Raw genomic sequence first — 20,320 nt, 5'->3', positions numbered from 1 at the left:
GACATCTTGTGTACACCACTACCTAAAGCCTTGTGACCCCTGGGCGCGCGTGGGCAGGGGTGAGCCAGGGTATGTTCAGGTTTCACAGCCCGGGGGTGGTACTAGCCCCCACCTCCCACGCGCGGACTACAAGGCCCACGCGGAGGGCGGGCCGAGCCGGAGCCTTTGTGTTCAAACCAGCCAATAGGCGGCGGCGGAGGGCGGGGCGGGCCAGCTGGGCCAGGCCAATGAGTTGCGGGCTGTCAGCGTTGACTGACAGGCGCACACATACACACTCGGCCACGCGCGCACCGCCCTGCCCCACTCGCGCAGCGCGGGCCTCCGCCGGCCGCATTGTCCGTTCACCCACCCCACGCCGTCCCGCGTCTCCGCTCCGCGTGAGTCGCAGCCCCAGACTCGGGCCCGACTCGGCCCAGCGCGCGGCACCGCCCGGGGGACCTCGTCGCGGGAAGAGCCACGCAAGGTAAGGGACGGGGTGGGCCCACGGCCCGGCGCCCACTGACCCGGATCGCGGTCTGGCTGAAGTGCGGGCCTACGCCTCCTTGAACTGCCAAGCCGGACCACTCCAGTTCCTGCTACACGGCGCACGCCCAGGGCCACCCGCCGGCCGGCGCCCTGACGCATCCCGGTCATGGGGAGGGCGCTGTCCCCAGGCGGGACTTCCCCAGTAGCCTCCCGGGAGGAGGGCAGCTAAGACCCAGCCGCCCCAAACCGGCCCAGGGCAGTGCCACAGGCCAAGTCCTGGCATTGGAAGTTCTCAGCCTGCGCCACCGCCGCCTGTCACAGTTCGGGGGGGGGGGGGGGGGGGGGGGGGGGAGGCCCATTTAGCTCTGTTCCAAAACAGCCTAACCCAACCAAACCAAAACAAAGCCCTCGCGGCGCGCAGGGGTGTGACTTAGAGACAGGACGGAGGGTGAGCGCCGGGAGCACTTTTTCCTAGGGGAAGCGGTGTGGAAATGTCACATATAAGATTCCCCAAGACAGGGGTCATATCTCGGTTGTAATGAATACTCTGAAGTAGGAAAGGACGTTTTTAGTTGAGGGTTTTGTAACTGTTGGCTGGGTGAAGGAGTGTCTATCCTAGCGGCTTGCCACAGTGTAGACCTTTGTCATCTTGTGAAACTTGGATGGCCGCTGTGGTAAACTATTTTGTGACAACAGGATGAAGTACGAAAGCTAAAGATAAGGTCCATACAGCTCATACAGCCCTGGGGGGTGCTGGGAGGTGGCACACTGGCAGTGTTCAGCTCCCCACCTCCCCACCTCCTCAGAATGGCTAGATCATTGCCAAGAGCAGTGTGGCTACTGTATAAACCCTGGCAAAGGCTTCATGTGCGGCAGCGGGACAGGGGATGTGGGCATCTGGAGCTGTCAGGTGGGGGCGGCAGTCGTGGGTGGAGCTACCATATAAGGGCTGGAATACAACCCAGGACCCAGGCCAACTTCCTGCTTTGGCTACTATCAGGTTGATCCCTTTACCAACCTGTAGTGAGTGAAGGATGCCAGACGTGCATCCCACCTGGGAAGATGCCAGTTAGCCCAGACAGGAGGCTACTTGTCTTTCTAGCTGGATAAACCTGGCCTTCTGGTTTGTGTGGTCCGGGTTGAAGTGTGGTTCTCACGGCTGGGAGGTCAGTGTCCATCAGGAGTATCAGAAGTGATACAAAGTATACAGAGATACAAAGATCCCGGGAACTCAAGTAGCTGAGAGCTTGTTCTGTAATCCTTGCTAGCCTAGGCTCCGAGACTCACTCCGGTGTTGGTAATCTGAGATTTGAAATCGGGACCCAGCTCCGAAAGATTCATTTACCTTCTCTCGTGCGGTGCAAGGCTGTCCCTGGCCAGGTCTTTTCACCTTGGCCTTCTTGTCAGTTTCAGCCCCACCCCACGTCTTGACTGTCCTGTAGGCCAGCCTGACTGCAACACCACACACACCACAGCTCCGCCTTCCCCTTCCTCCTCCGTTAACAAATATTCGTTGTGTAACAGGCTGCATAGCCTCACAGTTTGCAGCCGGATTCCAAGAGTATGTTACCTGGAACTGTAACGCGTCCCCAAACAACTTGCAAACCTTTAGACCTTTGGAGTGCAAGTGACCAGGCCTTGCAGCCTGTCAGGTCCGAGCAGAGGGACCTGGCTCCCAGCCACAGCCTAGTGTCCCAGGTTCCTCTCTGTAAATGGGGGATGATGGCCACCTTGCTTGTGCCAGGGTCATTAGTGAGTAGGCAAGGAGCCAGGCAGCCAGTGGTCATTTATCATTGTCACGGTCACATCAAGATGTTACAGTGCAATGGCAGTGTAGGTGGGAAGGGTTTTTGCAATCGGGACGCCGCTGGGGCTGCACACCAGTGATTGTGGCTGAAAGGAAGGAAAGGAGGGGGTCTGGAGGGATGGCTCAGAGGTTAAGAGCACTGGCCGCTCTTCCAGAGGACCCAGGTTCAAATCCCAACACACACACACACACACACACACACACACACACACACACACACACAATGATGCTTCAGAACTGTCTGTAATTCTAGTACCAAGGATACAACACCCTCACACACAGACATACATGCAGGAAAAACACCAATGCACATAAAAATAAATAATTTAAAAAGGAAAGGAAAATATACCCCCATGGAAGGGGAGCAGTGGGTATGCGAAGCTGGACAACTTGAGAGAATAAAGCACTGGGTGGTGTGGGGGGCTGGAAGGCACACCCCAGTACCTGTCATGAGTCAGTCTCTGCTGTACCTTAGAGATTGAGCAAGGCTCAATTCTGGCTCCCACAGAACTCGGTGCCAAGGAGGATAAAGACAAGCAACCTGTACATTAGGAAACCTTATGAAAAGGGCCACAGAAGAGACTCCCTGAGTCCTGAGTAAACCCCAAGGCAGCAGGGGTGAGTGGAGAGGGATGCCCCATGTCGCAGGACTGTTTTCCTGAGTGCACAGGGCATCTAGTCTCTGCAGCAAGGTCGTGCCAGTATCTCTCTTTATATGTTGTCTTGTCTCCCTCTGCCCCAAGTCTCCCCTTCAGGAGAGGGTCCCCATCCTGCCCCATCATGTCAAGACGAAGCCAGCGTCTCACGCGCTACTCCCAGGATGACAATGACGGCGGCAGCAGCAGCAGCGGCGCAAGCTCTGTGGCTGGAAGCCAAAGTACCCTGTTTAAAGACAGTCCTCTCAGGTAGGGAAAGAGCCAGCTGCTCTTTCTTTGGCTGCTTTTGTGGATGGAGATGAGTTGCTTGATCTAGAGGATTCTGCCTCTCTTCACACCTGTAAGGATGTAGGGCCCAGGATGCTGCCTTCTGCACCCGCTGTGAGCAGAGGCCACCCAGCCTCAGGTTTAGTGAACAGGAAGTGGGGAGAGGCAGCTTCACACAGAAGCCAGGCAGGAAACACCGAAGCTGTAAGATGGGCTCACAGCAGCGACTGTGGATGGGTGTGGCAGTCCAGCCACCTTCCTAGGCCCACACTTTCACATCTCACCATCTGTAGGGCCGCAGGGCGCTCAGGGAAACAGCACCTTGTCATCCATGAACCCCTGAGGCTCTGGTTAGGTCTAGGAGGCCAGGTCAGGTTTGTCTGGATTTTTCAGTAGGCTAATGGAAACGCCTAGTCCCACTTGGGAACATGGGAAAAGATCTGGCTTTGAAGTTAGGAACTTGGGTCGGATGCTGGCACTGTCTCTAAGTGATGAGCATCTCTGGTGGGATTCAGCGATAGATACTAGGAGCTGAGCAGTAAGTACCTGTGATGGAAGTAGAAGTAGATGGGTTGTTGGTCGCCTGGCAACAAGGCCTACCCACGCAAAGCAAGGCTGTTGGCTTTCCCTTCCTGGCTGGGCTCACTTCCCTGCCTCTCCCCTCGTGGCTGTCCCACAGGACTTTGAAGCGGAAGTCCAGCAACATGAAGCGCCTGTCCCCAGCACCACAGCTGGGCCCCACCTCTGACTCCCACGCCTCCTACTACAGCGAGTCTGTGGTTCGGGAGTCCTACATAGGCAGCCCGCGGGCTGCTTCCCTCGCCCGGAGCGCCCTCCTGGATGACCGCCCACACAGTGAGCCCTATTGGAGTGAGTACCCCAGATCTCCCTCCTGAGACCTGGTCTTCAAATTCCTGCCCTCTTGGTGTTCCCAAGAGGCCCCTCAGGGGATGCTCCTTGGAGCATACCCCTCAGCCCCAGGCCCAGCAAGGTGGAGGCTGTGGGAGCTCATCAGAGCCCCTGTCTCCTGCCAGGTGGGGACCTGCGGGGGAGAAGGAGGAGAGGCACAGGTGGTTCCGAGAGCAGCAAAGCCAACGGGCTCACCACCGAGAGCAAGGTCTCAGAGGACTTTTTCGGCTCTTCCTCGGGCTATTCTTCAGAAGACGACTTTGCAGGTGGGTTCTGCCTCATTATCCCATGTGAGTGGGTTCTAGGGCTACAGGGAACCAAGGGCAAGGGGCACCCTGACAGTGTGAGGTAACCTCACATGTCATGGGCACGTCACAGCTTCCCTGAGAGCTAGAGAATTTGCCTAGCAAACATTGGCCTTGGGTAGTTCTTGTTCTCTCTCTCTCTTGTGTGTGTGTGTTCACACCTGTGCACACCTTACTGGGTGTCTGCATCAAAGCTCTCCCTCCTGGTCCAAGCTGTCCCTCACTAGGACTGTGTGTCTGTAGGACCCTCCTCCAGGGGTCTGTCAGTGACCAGAACCACACTTCTGTGTTTTGGGCACTTTAACCTGGGGCTCAAGAATGGTCAATACTCTGTAATTTCTGTTACATGCAGGAGTGATTCCCTTGTCTGGTTCTAAGCATCTGCCTAGAGATTGTCAGCAAGGTACAAAGGGAAAATGAAATGTCAGGACCGGGGACTCAGCTCAGAGTCACAGTGCTCGAGCAAGCACAGGTCCTAGGTTCAGTCTAGGATGTTGGAAACTTCCCATCCTGTCACTTCACAAACATTCCTTGACCTAGTGTGCGCTGGGCTAGTCTGACACTCTGGGCTGAGGATGGGTGGCTTGCACTCAAGGAGAAATTAGGTTCTACATCTGAGGCTTGGAGAAATCTGTGCTGGTGAGGAGCTGAGTTTGTTTGCCTCCCCTTCCCTGCAGGCTACACGGACTCTGACCAGCATGGTTCAGGGGCTGGGATAAGGAGTGCAGCATCTCGGGCGGGCTCCTTTGTCTGGACTCTGGTCACTTTTCCAGGTGGGTGCTGGCTGTGTCACTTCTTACTGTGTCTGTGACTGGGCACCCAGGCTATAGTTGGGAAAGGCTTGTGTGGGGACAACCGCTGGGAGCCAAGGGCTGTGGGCACCCCCTAGCAGGCTTGAGCAGGAGCCACAGCAGACTTGGCTGGGGTATAGGAAGATTGGGTAAGGGAAAGGAGTCACTGTGGAGTAGAGCAAAGGAAGTTTGGCAGGGGTTGGCCAGGGGAGCATGCAGATGGGGAAAGGGCAGTGTGCTAAATATGACCAAGTCTTCGGCTTAATGGCCACTTTTCAGGCCGGCTCTTTGGTCTTCTGTACTGGTGGGTTGGCACCACCTGGTACCGCCTGACGACCGCTGCCTCCCTCCTGGATGTCTTCGTCTTAACCAGGTGAGTGAGGCTGGATGATGAATCAGAAAGACCTGGTACCACGGGGCTTGCTAGAGCATCTAAGCCTGAATGTGGTCCACCATTCCCTGAAGGTGCCCCAGGCTACATGTAGGTTTTGGGTTAGGGAGCTTCTCCCTCCTGGTTGAGAACCCTCCCAGCAGTACTCTGGGACACCTGCATCCTTCCTAAGAACCAAGTGTCACCCAGTCCAGGCAATTCCAATCCTCACAGAAAGGGTGCCTTAGTTCCCACTGACAAACCGTGAGGCGCTAACACAAAAGAGGGGTTCTCAGGAAGCCCGTGATAGGCTACATTCCAGGGGTTCCTGCTCATGTATGAGGATGCTGTAGGGCCATTCCCCAAGTCCCCAAACCAACAGGGCAGAGGTTAAGGACTATGTCCCTTGGGCAGAGAACAAAGGCTAAACCAGGAGGTCAGGCACCTCTGCCAAGTCCAGGTCACAGAGCGTGGCTAGTGCTGTTGGAAAGAGGGACAGTCACCAAAGAACCTGAGAGAGCCAGGAATCAGTCAGAACTGAGAGTCTGTAGCTAGCCTGAGCTATATGGGGAGGCCAGGTCAGCCTGGGCTACCTATTAAGACCCTGTCTCAAAAACTATAAGTGTATGTGGCTATGAGAAGATGGCCCAGCAGTTCAGAGCACTGGCAGACCTTCCAGAGGACTTGAATTCAATTCCTAGCACCCACATGGTGACTCACAACAGTGTGTAACTTCAGTTCCAGGGGGCCCAATGCTCTCTTCTGGACTCTGAAAGCATCTGCACTCATCTATACATATGTGCACACACACATACACACATAGCACACACATACACATACCACGCACATACACACACATACATATACCACACACATACACACATATACACCCACATAAACACAATTGAAAATATGTTTTTTTGTTTTTTTGCTTTTTTCGAGACAGTTTCTCTGTGTAGCCTTGCCTGTCCTGGACTCACTTTGTAGACTAGGCTGGCCTCCAACTCACAGTGGTCTGCCAGCCTCTACCTCCCGAGTGCTGGGATTAAAGGCATGCACCACCACACTTGGCAAAAATAAGTTTTTATGGGCTGGAGAGATGGCTCAGTAGTTAAGAGCACTGTCTGCTCTTTCAGAGATCCTGACTTCAATTCCCAGCAACCACATTGTGTCTCACAACCATCTATAATGTGCTCTAATGCCCTCTTCTGGCTTGCAGGTGTACATGTAGGCAGAGCACTGTATATATAATAAATAAATCTTTAAAAAGTAAGTTTTAAAAACTCATACAACCAAAATTTCCCTATAACTCTTAGGATCTACAGGTACCTAGTCTGGTCCAGGTCCCATGAGAAGCCCAAACTCTAGTTTAGAATTCTAGAAAAGTCCCAAGGGACTGAGTGGAGCATGGAGGCCCAGATCCCACTGATGTCTGCCTTTTGTCTGCCCTCTCGAGGTCCAGGCACTTCCCACTGAACCTGAAGACTTTCCTGTGGTTCCTCCTGCTCCTGCTCCTCCTGACTGGTCTGACCTACGGTGAGCAGGGATGGAGGGCAGGGACGCTAGAGGCAGGGGTAGGGTGTGGCAGATGTGGGGCTGACATTGATCCAGTGGGCCAGGCAGAACCCTGAGCCTGATTTCCCCACTCCCCTAAGCCCTCCCCACAGCCTCTACTGACTCAGGCTGCCCCTTCCAACAGTGTCCCAGGGTAGAGGGGATATGCCTCATCTCCTGACCTTGTTCTTGCTATAGCACAGGGCGCCTCTGGGAGGAACGCGCCCCTGGATAGCCACTTTCTGGGTAGCAAACAAGAACTCAGAGCTATTATTAGGAGCAGCTATTTTCCTCTATTCCAAATCAGGACAGAGTGTGTGTGAGTGGATTGTTTTTACAAGATCAAGTGAAACCTTTGGCTGCCTTCAAGCCAGAAGCTCTGAAAATAGCCAGAAAGGCTCTGGTTGGGACAGTAAGAGCCACCTACCCACAGTTCTGCCTCATGCTGCCTGTCACAGAACCTTTTTGTCATCTTTGCCTTGTGTGTTCCACTTCTCACTGGACAATTTCACTGAGTTTCCTGTTGCACAGGAATTGGCTGTGTAGTCCCAGGCTCCTCACTTTCATTGCTTGCAGCAGCAATGCTTTTTTTTTTTTTTTTAAAGAGAGTTGGTTTTATGGTCTTCCTCCTCTTCCTTCTCCTCCTTCTGTTTTGCTGCCTTTTTTTTTTTTTTTAGACATTTCGCAGTATAGCTCTGGCTGTCCTAAAACTCACTCTGAAAACCTTGAAGTCACAGAGTCACCTGCCTCAGCCTCCCAAGTGCTAGGACTAAAGGCATGTACAGCAGCCACCACCACCCAGTGTACTTGTTTTTATTAGTAAGAGACTAGGACATTTTCCCAAATGTTGGTTTCCTGTTACAAGAACAACTTGTTCATACAGTGGAAACTAGGCATCACCCTTAACATAATACTTATTTTATTACTCACAATAGTGTAGTGTTTATCCTGACAGCACTTTCCCAGGTGTTACACACAGCTCAATCTGAGCTTCACCCTTTCCTCATGGGGTTGACAGAGCCAGCATCATAGCCAAGGCACATGGAGGAGCGAGTGGAGAGGGCCCAGACCCACTGAGGGAGCGTGTATGTGGCCATGTCCACTTGGAACTTCAAGCCTAGTGGCTGTGTACACTTCCTTCCTCTCCCTGTCCATGGCCGATAAGTGGCGAATGTGAAGTCAGGCACTCTCATTCTCTGTGGCTGCAATCTTGGCCCTGATCCTGGGCCCTCTGAGTCCCACCTTGAAGCGGGCACTGTGTTCCCATGCAGATGCCCAGGGTCGGCATCAGGCAGAGCAGGGGAGCTGCTAAGCCCACTGCCTCACACATGGCCACCAGACCCAGCTAGACCTTCTGCCTGACAGGGCAGCCAATGCTAGTTGTTGTCAAAGCTCCCCAGGGGACTGTTTGCAGTGGCCTGAGGTCAACCCCTGAGAACCTGCAACTGGTAAAGAAAGATGCTTTATCCCAAGTCCATCTGCCAAATGAGGGAAGGAACCCAGAGGGTGCTGTGAGGGTGAGGGTGTCATTTCCACCTCTGGTAGAGCAGGACTCACACTGAGTGACACAGGCCACGCCTGAGAAGACTGTAAGCACCCTCTCCCTGTGTCTAGGTGCTTGGTATTTTTACCCCTTGGGGCTGCAGACATTGCAACCAGCTGTGGCCTCCTGGTGGGCAGCAGAGGAGAGCAGGAGGCCACCTGAGGCGTGGAAATCCAGAGATGCCTCCTCGCACTTCCAGGTGAGTTGGGGTACTGAGGGTGAGGTGCAGCCTTCTCTGGCCTGACTTGGTAGGAGGCACCTCAGCTCTCCTAAGGCTGCAAAACTACAACACCCTTTCCTGGGTGTTGGAGGTCATGGGGGAGGGCGGGGGGGGGAGCACTAACTTTCCTTTAAACACAACTCAATAACTCAAAAGTTATGTGCCTCTTCAAAAAGCAGAAGGAAGGGGCTGGCAAACGGCATTGCTGCTTTTCAGTGTGATTTCTCCATATTGGCATGGGCCTCTGTGTGTAACATCCTGATCAAGCACCTCCCACCCTTCCCCCAACTTAAACTTATAGCTTAAGACTTCAAGTATGTAGTACCTGAGAGTCTGGGGGGCCAGTGGGCCCTCTGGCCTGTGCTAGGACAGGCTGTACTAGTTGTTTAGTGGGCCGGCTGCCCTAGGCCCTTACAGGGCAAGTGGCCCCACAAGTTTTGTTCACCTGTCAAGCTAGCCAGGGCTCGCTCGCTCCCATAGCAGCTCATCTGTGTTCTAGGAGGGGGAAATAAGCCAGATGGGGTAGGGCCTGGGGAAGCAAGTATCAGGACCAGAGCAGATTCAAGGAGAGGGAGGCAAGGCGAGGCGAGGGAAGGCCCTCAAGCAGGCAGCTTGCCAGGTCACGCTGCAGCGGCTGCAGACATGGGCATGGGAGACGGTGGTCAGTGTCTTAGATTGGGGTGGGTTCAAGCTGTGTGCTCCAGGGGCCTGCAGCCAGTGGAGGGTGACAGGTGGACATACAACCAGAGTGTAGTAGAAATACAGGTCACCGGAGCTGGAGACATGGCTCAGAAGTTAAGAGCATTGGCTGCTCTTCCAAAGGTCCTGAGTTCAATTCCCAGCAACCACATGGTGGCTCACAACCATCTCCAATGAGATCTGCTGCCCTCTTTTGGCATACAGGCACATAAGCACACAGAATACTGTATAAATAATAAGTAAATTAAAAAAAAAAAAAAAGAAAGAAATGCATGTCGCCAAAAACTCTGTCCCAGGGCTGGGGTTGCTGGGTCAGTGCACAGTGTGCTTGCCATGTGAGTATGACACCTGCGTTCAAGTCCCCTGTACAACTAGTGCATGCCTGTAACCCTAGCAGGGGGTGGAGTCAGGCGGCGCTCCTGCTTGCCAGCTAGTCAGCCTAGCTAAAACAGTGAGCTCCAGGTTCCACGAGAGAGCTCGTCTCAAAAAATAAGGTGGAGAGCCATAGAGGGAGACATCTTACATCAACCTCTGTTGCACATACATGTGCACACACACTTGCATACACCACACACATGAACATGGCAGGGCATAGTGGGTCACACCTGTAGTCCTAGTACTTGGGAGGCTAAGGCTGAAGAATCACCATGTGTGTTTGCAGCTAGCCTGGGCTACATAGTAAACCGCAGGACAGTCTGGACTAAGAGTGAGACCCTCTCCCAAGAAAACAAACAGCCTCCCCCCATCTTGATCCTCTAGTGATTTGAACCTTGTATCTGCTGAATTAAGCTTGCCATAATTTAAATCATATGTTCCAGCAAGGTATGATCTTCTTTCTTAAAATCATGGCATAGCCAGTCATCTGCACCTCAGTCTTGGGCCACTTTCATGTGAACAGGGGAAGCAAGGCCAGGAACAGAGCTCAGCCTGCCTCTGCTTGCTTAGAGACCCCAGGGAAGACAGCTGGTTTGGAGAGGTGATGGCAGGGCCAGGGTAAGGTGGGCTGGGAATGGGGTTCTGGGTTTGCTGCCTTCTGAACCATGCAAGCATGTTTAAAGCAGAATGTCTACAGCCTGAGACCTCTGCCCCAACGACCTTCGCCCTTTAAAGGCCAGTTGGTAGATTGCATTTTGTAATTTCCCTTGGCAAAGATTTGGTTGTTTGGCCAATAATAGTCCTCAGAATTCATGACACAGTATCAGATGCCACCCTGGGTCCGAATGGTAGGGTCTTCTCTGTAGGGCATTCATTTAAAGGAGGAAAAAAACAAAGCTTTCGAAGCATTTCCTCCTTTGGTGTAGTCATCTATGTGGAAGAGCAAAAGCACTTGAAAGCCAAAAGACCCTCCCCCACCCTCTACAACTCATGACATGGAGTGGAGGCTGCCCAGCTGGGCCCATGACCATCTGACAACTTCAGGAAATTTTCCTGGCCAGTCCTTGTCCTCAGACTTCCTCTCCCAACCACCTTTCCCTCCACACTGGGATCTGATGGTGACAACATTGTGTGTGTGTGTGTGTGTAGCATACACCAGGAATCGCCTGTCACGTGCTGTAGCCACTAGCCATGCCCCAGCTAGTTTTGCTCCCCCACCCCCCAGAGTCTCACTGTACAGTCCTGGCTGTCCTGGAACTCACTATGTAGACCAGACTGGCCTCAAACTCAAGAGATCCACCTGCCCCTGCCTCCCAAATGCTGGGGTCAAAGACGTGTACCCACTGTTTGAGTGGCCGTGCTCAGGAAGCCTGTGGTAGGCTCCTCTGGGCCCACACCTCTGTTCTTTCCCTCTGGCCCCACCAGGCTGAGCAGCAGCTTCTCTCCCGGGTGCACTCCCTCGAACGGCGCCTGGAAGCTCTTGCTGCTGAGTTTTCCTCCAACTGGCAGAAGGAGGCCATACGGCTGGAACGCCTGGAGCTGCGGCAGGGGGCTGCTGGTCATGGAGGTGGCAATGGTCTGAGCCATGAGGATACCCTGTCTCTCCTAGAAGGGTTGGTGAGCCGCCGTGAAGCTGCCCTGAAGGAGGACTTGCGCAGGGACACGGTGGCTCGCATCCAGGTGAGGAAACCACGCTACCTGGGTGTGGGACTGCACATCCCTGACAGTGCACATGTGGGGTGTAGGAGGCCCCACAGAGCATGAGGGAGACAGTAGTGTGTCCTATAGGGTCACTTGCCAGGTACCCTGTCAACATGGAAAAGATCCATTACCATGGTGGGAGTGCCTGGCACATTGCCTGGCACCAGTAAAGTATCCTTGTATTTCAGAGCTCATAGCATAAGGCCAGGAACTGAAACCTGCAAGTTAAAACCCCAGCAGCCCAGTTAGGCCATGTCCTAGTCACAAATGTTCCTCCATAGGGCAGCTGTCAAGCCTCAGGCTCTTAGGGTGTGGTGGCGCACACCTTTAATCCCAGCATTTGGGAAGCAGAGGCAGGCAGATCACTATGAGTTTGAGGCCAGCCAGGTCTACAGAGCAAGTTTTAGGACAGTCAGGACTACAGGAAGAGATGCTGTCTCAGAGCAAAACAAAACCAAAAAACACCCAAGAAAACAAACACAAAGACTTGAGTTTCCTCCTCATGGGCAGGAAGAACTGGCTACCCTGAGGGCAGAGCATCACCAGGACTCAGAAGACCTCTTCAAGAAGATAGTCCAGGCCTCTCAGGTGAGCGGACATCCATGAAGCCCCGCATTGGTGCTCTCACCCAGACTGTCCTTGGTTCTTCCATGAGTACTGCTGGGGTGTTGAGTATGAGGGGGGTAATCACATGCCTTCTCCAAGGGCTCAACTCACGCTCCACAGCGGCCCCAGGAATGTGCATGGGGCAAGGATGGTAGTTGGGTTAGGTGTGTTTACGCTCAGTGAACATAACCTTACGTAGGTGCAAGTGAGTGAGAAGGGGCAAGACTCACAGGACCTATGTGGTTTGATCTCTGCTGAAAGGGCTGGGAGACCCTGAGGCAGCGATCTCCCATATAGAACAGGCCCTCAGATTTCTCTATACTCACCATTTCTTGTATTTGTCCCTTCTTCCTGCTCCCAGGAGTCTGAAGCTCGGGTCCAACAGCTGAAGACAGAGTGGCAAAGGTAATGGCTGCCATCTGGCCAAGGCCTGCTCTGCCACCCCATTAGGGTTCTGCCTGGGCCCTTGGGGAACGATGGTTGCAACTTAGCTTAGGACGCTGGCTGCAGCCTCTAAGGTACAGGGCAGGTTGGTAAGGACTGGGAATGGCAGGCCAGGCACTGCAGTGAGACTGGAGCTTGTGGGCTGGCTGGCCTTTTCCGTGTGCTGTGGGCTGGTGTGCCTTCGGCCCCCATGACCAAGCTGTGAATGCATGGGAGGCTGTGTGAATTGTGCACTCCACAGCTAAAGGGAATCGGGCCAGAGTATTAGCTCTAAGACAACAGGCTAGTTCACAAGCTCCTGAGCTGTGTTCTGCTGCCAGACTCCAAGGGCAGCCCTGCTCCTTCACACAATGGCAGGAGTCTGTCAGGGGGACCCTCTTCCCTCTCCTCAGCATGGCCTTACCTGCTTCCCTCCCTCTGGAACTAGGATGACCCAGGAGGCCTTCCAGGAGAGCTCTGTGAAGGAGCTGGGACGGCTGGAAGGCCAGCTAGCCAGCCTGAGGCAAGAGCTGGCGGCCCTGACTCTGAAGCAGAACTCAGTGGCAGATGAAGTGGGACTTCTGCCACAGAAGATCCAGGCTGCCAGGGCTGATGTGAGTAGGAAATACCCAGAGCCTTGCCGAACATTCTCCCTCTGAGGCCACCCACCTGGGGAGGAGTGAGGTCATCTGGAGCAGTGTCCCTGGCCTGTCATTCTGGAGGGACATTCACAGCTGGACAGATGCAGGCCTGGGCTCTGTGGGAATGCTTCCTGTTCCTGGTCACTGTTCCTTTGGGTGTAGTTCCCAGCCTCTGACATCTCTTCCGGCTCTGCTCCCTCCCCCCTCCCACCCACCTACCCTACCATAGCAGCCCCTGCCACCATTGCTTCCAGCTTCTGAGTGACACTGTCCTTGTCCCTAGGTGGAATCCCAGTTCCCAGACTGGATCAGTCAGTTCCTTCTCCGAGACAGGGGTGCCCGCAGCGGGCTCCTACAGAGAGAAGAGATGCAGGCTCAGCTGCAGGAGCTGGAGAGCAAGATCCTTGCCAGCATGGCTGACATGCAGGGCAAGTCGGCCCGGGAGGCTGCTGCTTCTCTGGGACAGACACTGCAGAAAGAAGGCGTGGTTGGGGTGACAGAGGAGGTAAGGGGCAACTTCCCTGCCAAAGCACTTTCTACCCTGGACGTTGTAGAGTCGTCAGGCTCCCACTGCCAGCTCTCCGTGTGTTCTAGGACATACGTGATGGAGCCTCCTGGCTGGAGATGCGGGTGTATGTTCTGGGCCTAGTGTGGGTGGTGGGTGTGTACAAACCTGCATGGGTACCACTGGTGCCAGTCTAGCAGGGTCAGTCCATGGACACACATGCAGTGCCAGTGCCCCATTCACATCCTAACCGTCTGCTGGGGGCATGTTTTTAGCAAGTGCACAGGATCGTCAAGCAGGCCCTGCAGCGCTACAGTGAGGACCGTATTGGAATGGTGGACTACGCCCTAGAATCAGGAGGTGTGTGCTGCCTTCATCACTTCTGCCTTATCTTAGTCCTTACTCTAGCTAGGCCCCAAGTACACCAGGCAACCAGACACCCAGCCTAGACTCCCAACCAAGGCCAGGGATGGCTGAGGGAAGCCATGAGGTACTGAGCGGATGGATCACTGGCTGGGAGAGACCCTGTGAGTCTGGGTTAGAGCTAAGGGCTGGGCCTGAGGTGCTGGTCCCCATGCTCTTAGAGACAGGCAGTGGCAGTCTCTTCCCTGGAACTACTTGAGCTTATTGGGCCTCCCCACTGTAAGTTCTTTGTTTGTTTGTGTTTTTGTTTTTGTAGACAAGGGCTTCTTTATGTTATCTTGGCTGTCCTGGACTCACTTTGTAGACCAGGCTGGACTTGAACTCACAGTGATCCACCTGCCTTTGCCTCCTTCAAGTGCTGGGATTAAAGGCATACGCCACCACACCTGGCTCCCACTGTAATTTTATTTAGTTATTTTGGTTTCTTGAGACAGGGTTTCTCTGTGTAAAAGCCCTAGCTGTCCTGGACTTGCTTTGTAGACCAGGCTGGCCTCAAACTCACAGAGATCCACCTGCTTCTGCCTCCCCCGAGCCACACCTGGCTCACCATTTTGAAAACTTTCTAACAGGCGCCAGTGTTATCAGCACCCGGTGTTCTGAGACGTATGAGACAAAGACGGCCCTCCTCAGCCTGTTCGGCATCCCCTTGTGGTACCACTCCCAGTCACCACGAGTCATTCTCCAGGTGGGCAGTCTGAGCACAGTGGGGGTGCCCTATCTCAGCCAGTCAGACCTGGATTGGAGGCTCTGTTCTGACATGCTCCCCCCCATACAGCCAGATGTGCACCCGGGCAACTGCTGGGCCTTCCAGGGACCCCAGGGCTTCGCAGTGGTGCGCCTCTCTGCCCGCATCCGCCCCACGGCCGTCACCTTAGAGCACGTGCCCAGGGCCTTGTCACCCAACAGCACTATCTCCAGTGCTCCCAAGGACTTTGCCATCTTTGTGAGTACCTGATCTGTGTTGGGGTGGTGGGGGTGTCTTTGCTGAGAATCACACGGTGGTGGCTCTGGCACTGAGAGAGTTAGTGCATTTAAAAGAGGAGAGCCAGGGAGAGGCCTGGCCCTTCAGCACGGCTGTCTGAGGCTGCAGTGAGACACCAAGGTGTGAGTGAGGTGGCCCTCCCTGACTCTTCCACATCCCTGCATGCTTTTCTGCAGGGCTTTGATGAAGACCTGCAGCAGGAAGGGACGCGTCTTGGCACATTTACCTATGACCAGGATGGGGAGCCTATCCAGACCTTCTACTTCCAGGTACAGCACCACGTGCTTGTGGGGTGGCACCTCACACTCCCAGCCAACAGCAGACATCTCCCAGTACTTGCACTGCTGGACACACTGCTGGACACAGGGTTCAGGGATGGACCTGGCTTCCCACCCTGGTTACCTCAGGGTCTAGTGTAGAGATGTCCCTCCTGTCAGTGACAGATATAGTAGCACCCAGAGCTTCCTAAGCAGGTGCTGGCTGAAGTGAGCTTTACTGAGGAAGGGTGTGACAAGGATGTAACTGTGAAGGGTATTCCAGATGACCAGTCTGCAGTCAGCCAGGGTCTCAGGCAGGGCCTATGGCTTAAATAGAAGTCAGTATCAGATCTCCTAGGCCTGTTAGAGGCAGATTTTGGAGCTATATATGTAGCTCATTTCATTTTAATTGTTTTTTTTTTTTTTAATGAGAATTTTGCTTGTATATGTGTCTGTGTACTAGGCATTTATGTGTGGTGGTCCAGGAGGCCAGAAGAGGGCTTTGGATCCCTTGGAGCCAGAGTTACAGACGATTACGAGTTGCCATATGCATGCTGGGAACTGAACCTGTATTACATAGAAGAGTAGCCAGTGCTCTTGACTGAGCCAGCTCTTTGCCCGTAACACTATAGCTTTAAGCAGAGTACAGGCTAGACCCCTGAGAAAAAGCAAACTGTGACAAGGCTAACCAAGGCTGGGAGTGAATTCACTGGTGCTGCTCTCTGATACAGACTGTTCACATTCGGACCAAGGGCTGGCTTGTGGGTAGTGGTCCTAGGAACCCTGAAGTCTTCCCTGAGGGCCTTTGGCCTGGAAAACTTTGTTCCAGGAAATAGACAGAAACTTTAGAAATTCAGTTTTTTGTTTCGAGGCCCGGGGCAGGAGACATCTGACTGCTGGAGTGGCTCTCTCCCACCCTACCGCCTTCTCTGTTGGTGAGATGTCAAGGGACTGTGACACTGAACTCCTCTTTTCTGCCTAGGCCCCTAAGATGGCCACATACCAAGTTGTGGAGCTTCGGATCCTGACCAACTGGGGCCACCCTGAGTATACGTGTATCTACCGCTTCCGGGTGCATGGAGAGCCTGCCCACTAGCCCTCTGAGACCTTGTGCCTGCTGCTAGCCATCTGGGAGGCTCACTCTTCCCAGCAGCTACCCCTGCTGAGAGTAGGTGCAAAGCACCCCACCACTACCCGCACATGCTTGATAGTGCTGACTTCCAGGAGTGAGAACGTAGAGGCAGCACGTGTAGGATTCCCTGCACAGCCAAGCGCCTCCAGGTCATCCACAGGCTCCCATGCTTTTCTCCGTCCTCTCCCTAGAGCTAGGTGCCTACCAGGGTGTATATATGTAGAATACTTCGGAAGACTGGGAGCCAGGAAGCGAGACTATATTTGGTGAAGAGACTGGCACCAGGGAGCTCCTGGTAGGTGCCAAAGCCATGGATGTGCCAAGCCAGAGTCCCAGGGAGGTGAGCTGGGGGTCTTGTGGCCTTTTGGGACAGTGCTTAGCACTGTGCAGCTGGGGTTGTCCCTGGCAGGTGCCTGGTGAAGGACTCAGAGGCTGCTGTACTCCTCCAGTGTGGCAGGTGCCATGACCCACAGGGCCCCCGGTGTTTCCTGTGTGCTTCTGAGGGCTGTACAGTGCTGGGGACCATTGCTTTTTCTCCTGATGTGGAGTCTACTTTGCTCCATTCCTGCTGCATCCTGCCTGTGCTCCACAGCAAGCTTTCCAGTGCCCAGGGGAGAACCTCGGCCTGTCTTTGGGGCCGTTCTATCAGGGTAGTCTAGAAGAGTGGAGAGATGACTTTGTGTGGGTTCTCCTGGTCCAGTGCCAATAGCCAGGGGTGGTTCAAGGTCTCAGGTGGAGGGGGCTACACTAGCCCACCCCATCTAATGAGACCCTAGTGAGGGGCCTGTCGGCTCTAAAGCAACTTCCTGGGGCTCTCAGCTCTTACTTAGATTGTTTCCTTTCTGGCTCCTTCTCTATGGGGGCAGTTGATGGGGACTGAGAGGGAGCCTGGCAAGTTACCTTGTGTCGGGAAAGGAAGAGGCTTTTAGACCGAACAACCCTGCTGTATTATATATAGAATTCTCAAGGTTTTTGGTTTTGTTTGTTGTTTTTTTTTTTTTTAACTGAAAAGCTACAGGCTTGATTCCTAGCCCCATTCTGAGGGGCACCAGCTGGTACTCAGTTTCTAGGTCCTGGCCTCTGAGAGGGGCCTATGGAAGGGACCCAGGGGAGCTACAGGCAAAGCCCGGCTAAGTGTTCTGGCGAAATGGGGACCTGTACAGCCCTATCCTCGGGACTTGTTTTGCGCTCTCCTGTCACAAATGCTGCACTGTTGATTCTTTCTAAAAACAAAACAAAAACAAACCTCTCTAGATTCTAATTTATGCCTATGCAAAAAAATAAAGGATGCCCAGGATCAATGGATTGTCCTTTTTTTCTGGCTGTCACAGCGACTCAGCTGTTCTTTGGGGATACAAGGGACTGAGTTCTCAGCCAAACCACTGCACCCAAAGGCTCAGTTCTAATGCTCAGCAACACAGGTCAAAACCCACTGGGATGAACTTGAACCCCAGCTAAGATCTACTGCAGTGCTCCTGGATTTAGGGGCTGGCAGGAGAGAATGAGATGACTTTAGGAGCTTCCAGAACACCTGTGTGGGCAAGGTGCAGTAGCGTACACTTTTTATCCCAGCACTTGGGAGGGAGGCAGGCAGATCCCTGTGAGTTCGAGGCCAGCCTGGTCTACAGAGCAAGTCCAGGACAGCTAGGGCTGTTACACAGAGAAACCCTGTTTTGAAAAACAAAACAAAGCCGGGCGTGGTGGTGCACGCCTTTAATCCCAGCACTCGGGAGGCAGAGGCAGGCGGATCGCTGTGAGTTCGAGACCAGCCTCGTCTATATAGTGAGTCCAGGATGGCCAAGGCTACACAGAGAAACCCTGTCTTGAAAAACCAAAAAAACAAAACAAAACAAAGAAACAAACAAAAACAAAAACGCACCTCTGTGGAGGACTTTCCTATCTCTGCTTAAACACAGACAGCCAGGATCTGCCAGGTCCTGGGGAAGACACCCTGATGGCTACCTAGATTCAGCTCAGGGTGACCCTTCACCAGGAGCCTCCTACTGACCATGGCATTTTGCCCAGAGCTAGTCCTTGCCATGGTTGAGGAAGTAAAAGCAGGGACTGGTGAGCAGGGAGGAGAGGGCACTGGCTGGAGTACAAGGTGGCCCAGAGCCCAGGGACACTGGATCTGTGCTCACACTCCTTTCCATAAGACACGTCACTGGGCAGGAAGCGTCCCAGCAAACAGCCCTGTCACTTGCCACACACCACTAGGGCTCAGTGCTTTTGCTACCTGGCCCGTTCAAATCCCCTGGCTGCTTAGCATCTGAGCCTCACACCTTTCTCTTCCTAACTCTCCTCAACCTCAGCCAAATACACCCGGTACCATAGCACATTCCTGTTATATCGTCTCAGTACTAGGTACCAATGAGCCCCAACAGATGCCGACATGTGATGTGAGGATCTGGCCACCCGACCCTACCCCACAGCCTCAGTCCTAGAAAGAAACTGCAAACAGAAGTTGCACATAAAAAGGCTGGCTCTTCCTTGCACTTACAAGATTGATGGGTTAACAAGTTTATTCTTTATTGACTAAAAATGGGCTGGTATTTTCTCTAAGTGGAGAACTGAAAGGGCTAAGTTCTGCAGGGATCTTTAAAGTCCCTATTAATGACAGTTCAACACTGAGTCTAGTCAGCTCCCTTGGCCATACCCAGATCTACCTCCCTGAAGGCCAGAGGCTAGACTGGTAGCTATGGCTACTGAACACAACAGTTCTAATGACCACTGATGCTTACGGGGGCACAGTTAAGATGAGATGGGCTCTACTGTGGCCCAGTGCATATGAAGTCACAGCTGCCACTGCGCCATGTGCCATACTGTAGTCCCATTACTACAAAGGCACTGGCCCGGGTGAACCAGAGCCACAAAGAACAGGTGAGAAGAGTGGGAGTCAGGGGGCTGGCCTCTAGCTGGCTGGGCAAGGGCTGCAGGGTGAGCAGGAGCTAACACCGCTGGAGCCAGCCCTTCCCTGAGCTTCAGTGTCCTCATCCTCAGCGACGGTAGCAGCAATGCCCAGCGTGGAGTCAGCAAGCCAGCCCACAACAGCAGCAGCAGCAGCAGGCTGTGATCAGCCTGCCTCCCTCACACTCTATGAGTCCACACAACCCAAAGGCAGGGCTTTGTATGAAGGAAGTGCGGTTCAAAATAGCTGGTGGAGCACTTGTACTCTCAAAGTGGGGCTCCTAGACGCCCTGTTCCTCTCAGGTGCCACCAGGGGCACAGGGCAGGCAGAATTACAGTGTCCCCATGGCAGCACCTCCACCTGGAGGGCTGGGCAGGGAACATGACACTGTCAACTTAGAACAAACTTTTATTGTGAATGCTGGTCTGGTCAGTTCATGGCCATGGGGCAGTGGTAACTAGAAACAGCTAGAAGGAAGGGACGGGAGGTAAGAACAGTCAGGAGCAGAGGACAAGAGAGAGCTTGGGTGGGGAGGTGGGGCTGAAGAGGGACCCAGCCAGCTGGGCATCTGTCCTGGCTGAGAGAGAGCACCCCAGCCTGAGGTCGTGGTGCAGCACTCTATCCACACTGGCCTTGCCCACCCCACCATACCCTAGCAGCAGGCTGGCCTTCTAATGGCCTACAAGTCTGCACTGCCACCTGCCCTTGCACACCCTCATCGGGGGATCTGGGCTCAGGCCCTTCAGTGCTGGGATGGCAGCTGTGTTGGGGTGAGGTGGGG

At 53.9% G+C, this 20,320-nt stretch overlaps 1 protein-coding gene across 2 annotated transcripts; it reads left to right on the top strand.

Moving 5' to 3' along the window:
* The first annotated feature begins 290 nt into the window (after positions 1-290).
* Sun2 (Sad1 and UNC84 domain containing 2) lies at positions 291-17,600 on the top strand. 2 transcript variants are annotated; one of them, XM_051159999.1, is made up of 18 exons: positions 291-463; positions 3,016-3,177; positions 3,875-4,065; positions 4,230-4,370; positions 5,087-5,182; positions 5,480-5,573; positions 7,033-7,106; positions 8,739-8,866; positions 11,387-11,641; positions 12,173-12,250; positions 12,630-12,673; positions 13,140-13,305; positions 13,616-13,837; positions 14,113-14,197; positions 14,830-14,945; positions 15,036-15,203; positions 15,419-15,511; positions 16,482-17,600. In XM_051159999.1, exons 2-18 carry the CDS (start codon positions 3,053-3,055, stop codon positions 16,593-16,595), a joined length of 2,190 nt encoding a protein of 729 aa, XP_051015956.1. In that variant the 5' UTR covers positions 291-463; positions 3,016-3,052; the 3' UTR covers positions 16,596-17,600. The 2 variants fall into 2 exon arrangements, with proteins under 2 accessions (XP_051015956.1, XP_051015955.1); XM_051159998.1 differs by having other exon boundaries at positions 292-463; positions 7,027-7,106.
* The last annotated feature ends 2,720 nt before the right edge of the window (positions 17,601-20,320 follow it).

This window comes from Acomys russatus, chromosome 17 (assembly GCF_903995435.1).
Source record: "Acomys russatus chromosome 17, mAcoRus1.1, whole genome shotgun sequence".
In the NCBI taxonomy this organism is placed as follows: Eukaryota; Metazoa; Chordata; class Mammalia; order Rodentia; family Muridae; genus Acomys; species Acomys russatus.
This window is presented reverse-complemented; position numbering and strand designations above follow the sequence as displayed.

What these genes read in the sequence shown, in the direction of transcription:
- Sun2 (XM_051159998.1), top strand. Translation starts at nt 3,053, where the DNA reads ATGTCAAGACGAAGCCAGCGTCTCACGCGCTACTCCCAGGATGACAAT. An exon ending in GACTCTGGTCACTTTTCCAG is followed by an intron (nt 5,183 to 5,479) that starts GTGGGTGCTGGC and finishes GCCACTTTTCAG; the next exon opens with GCCGGCTCTTTGGTCTTCTG. An exon ending in ACACGGTGGCTCGCATCCAG is followed by an intron (nt 11,642 to 12,172) that starts GTGAGGAAACCA and finishes CCTCATGGGCAG; the next exon opens with GAAGAACTGGCTACCCTGAG.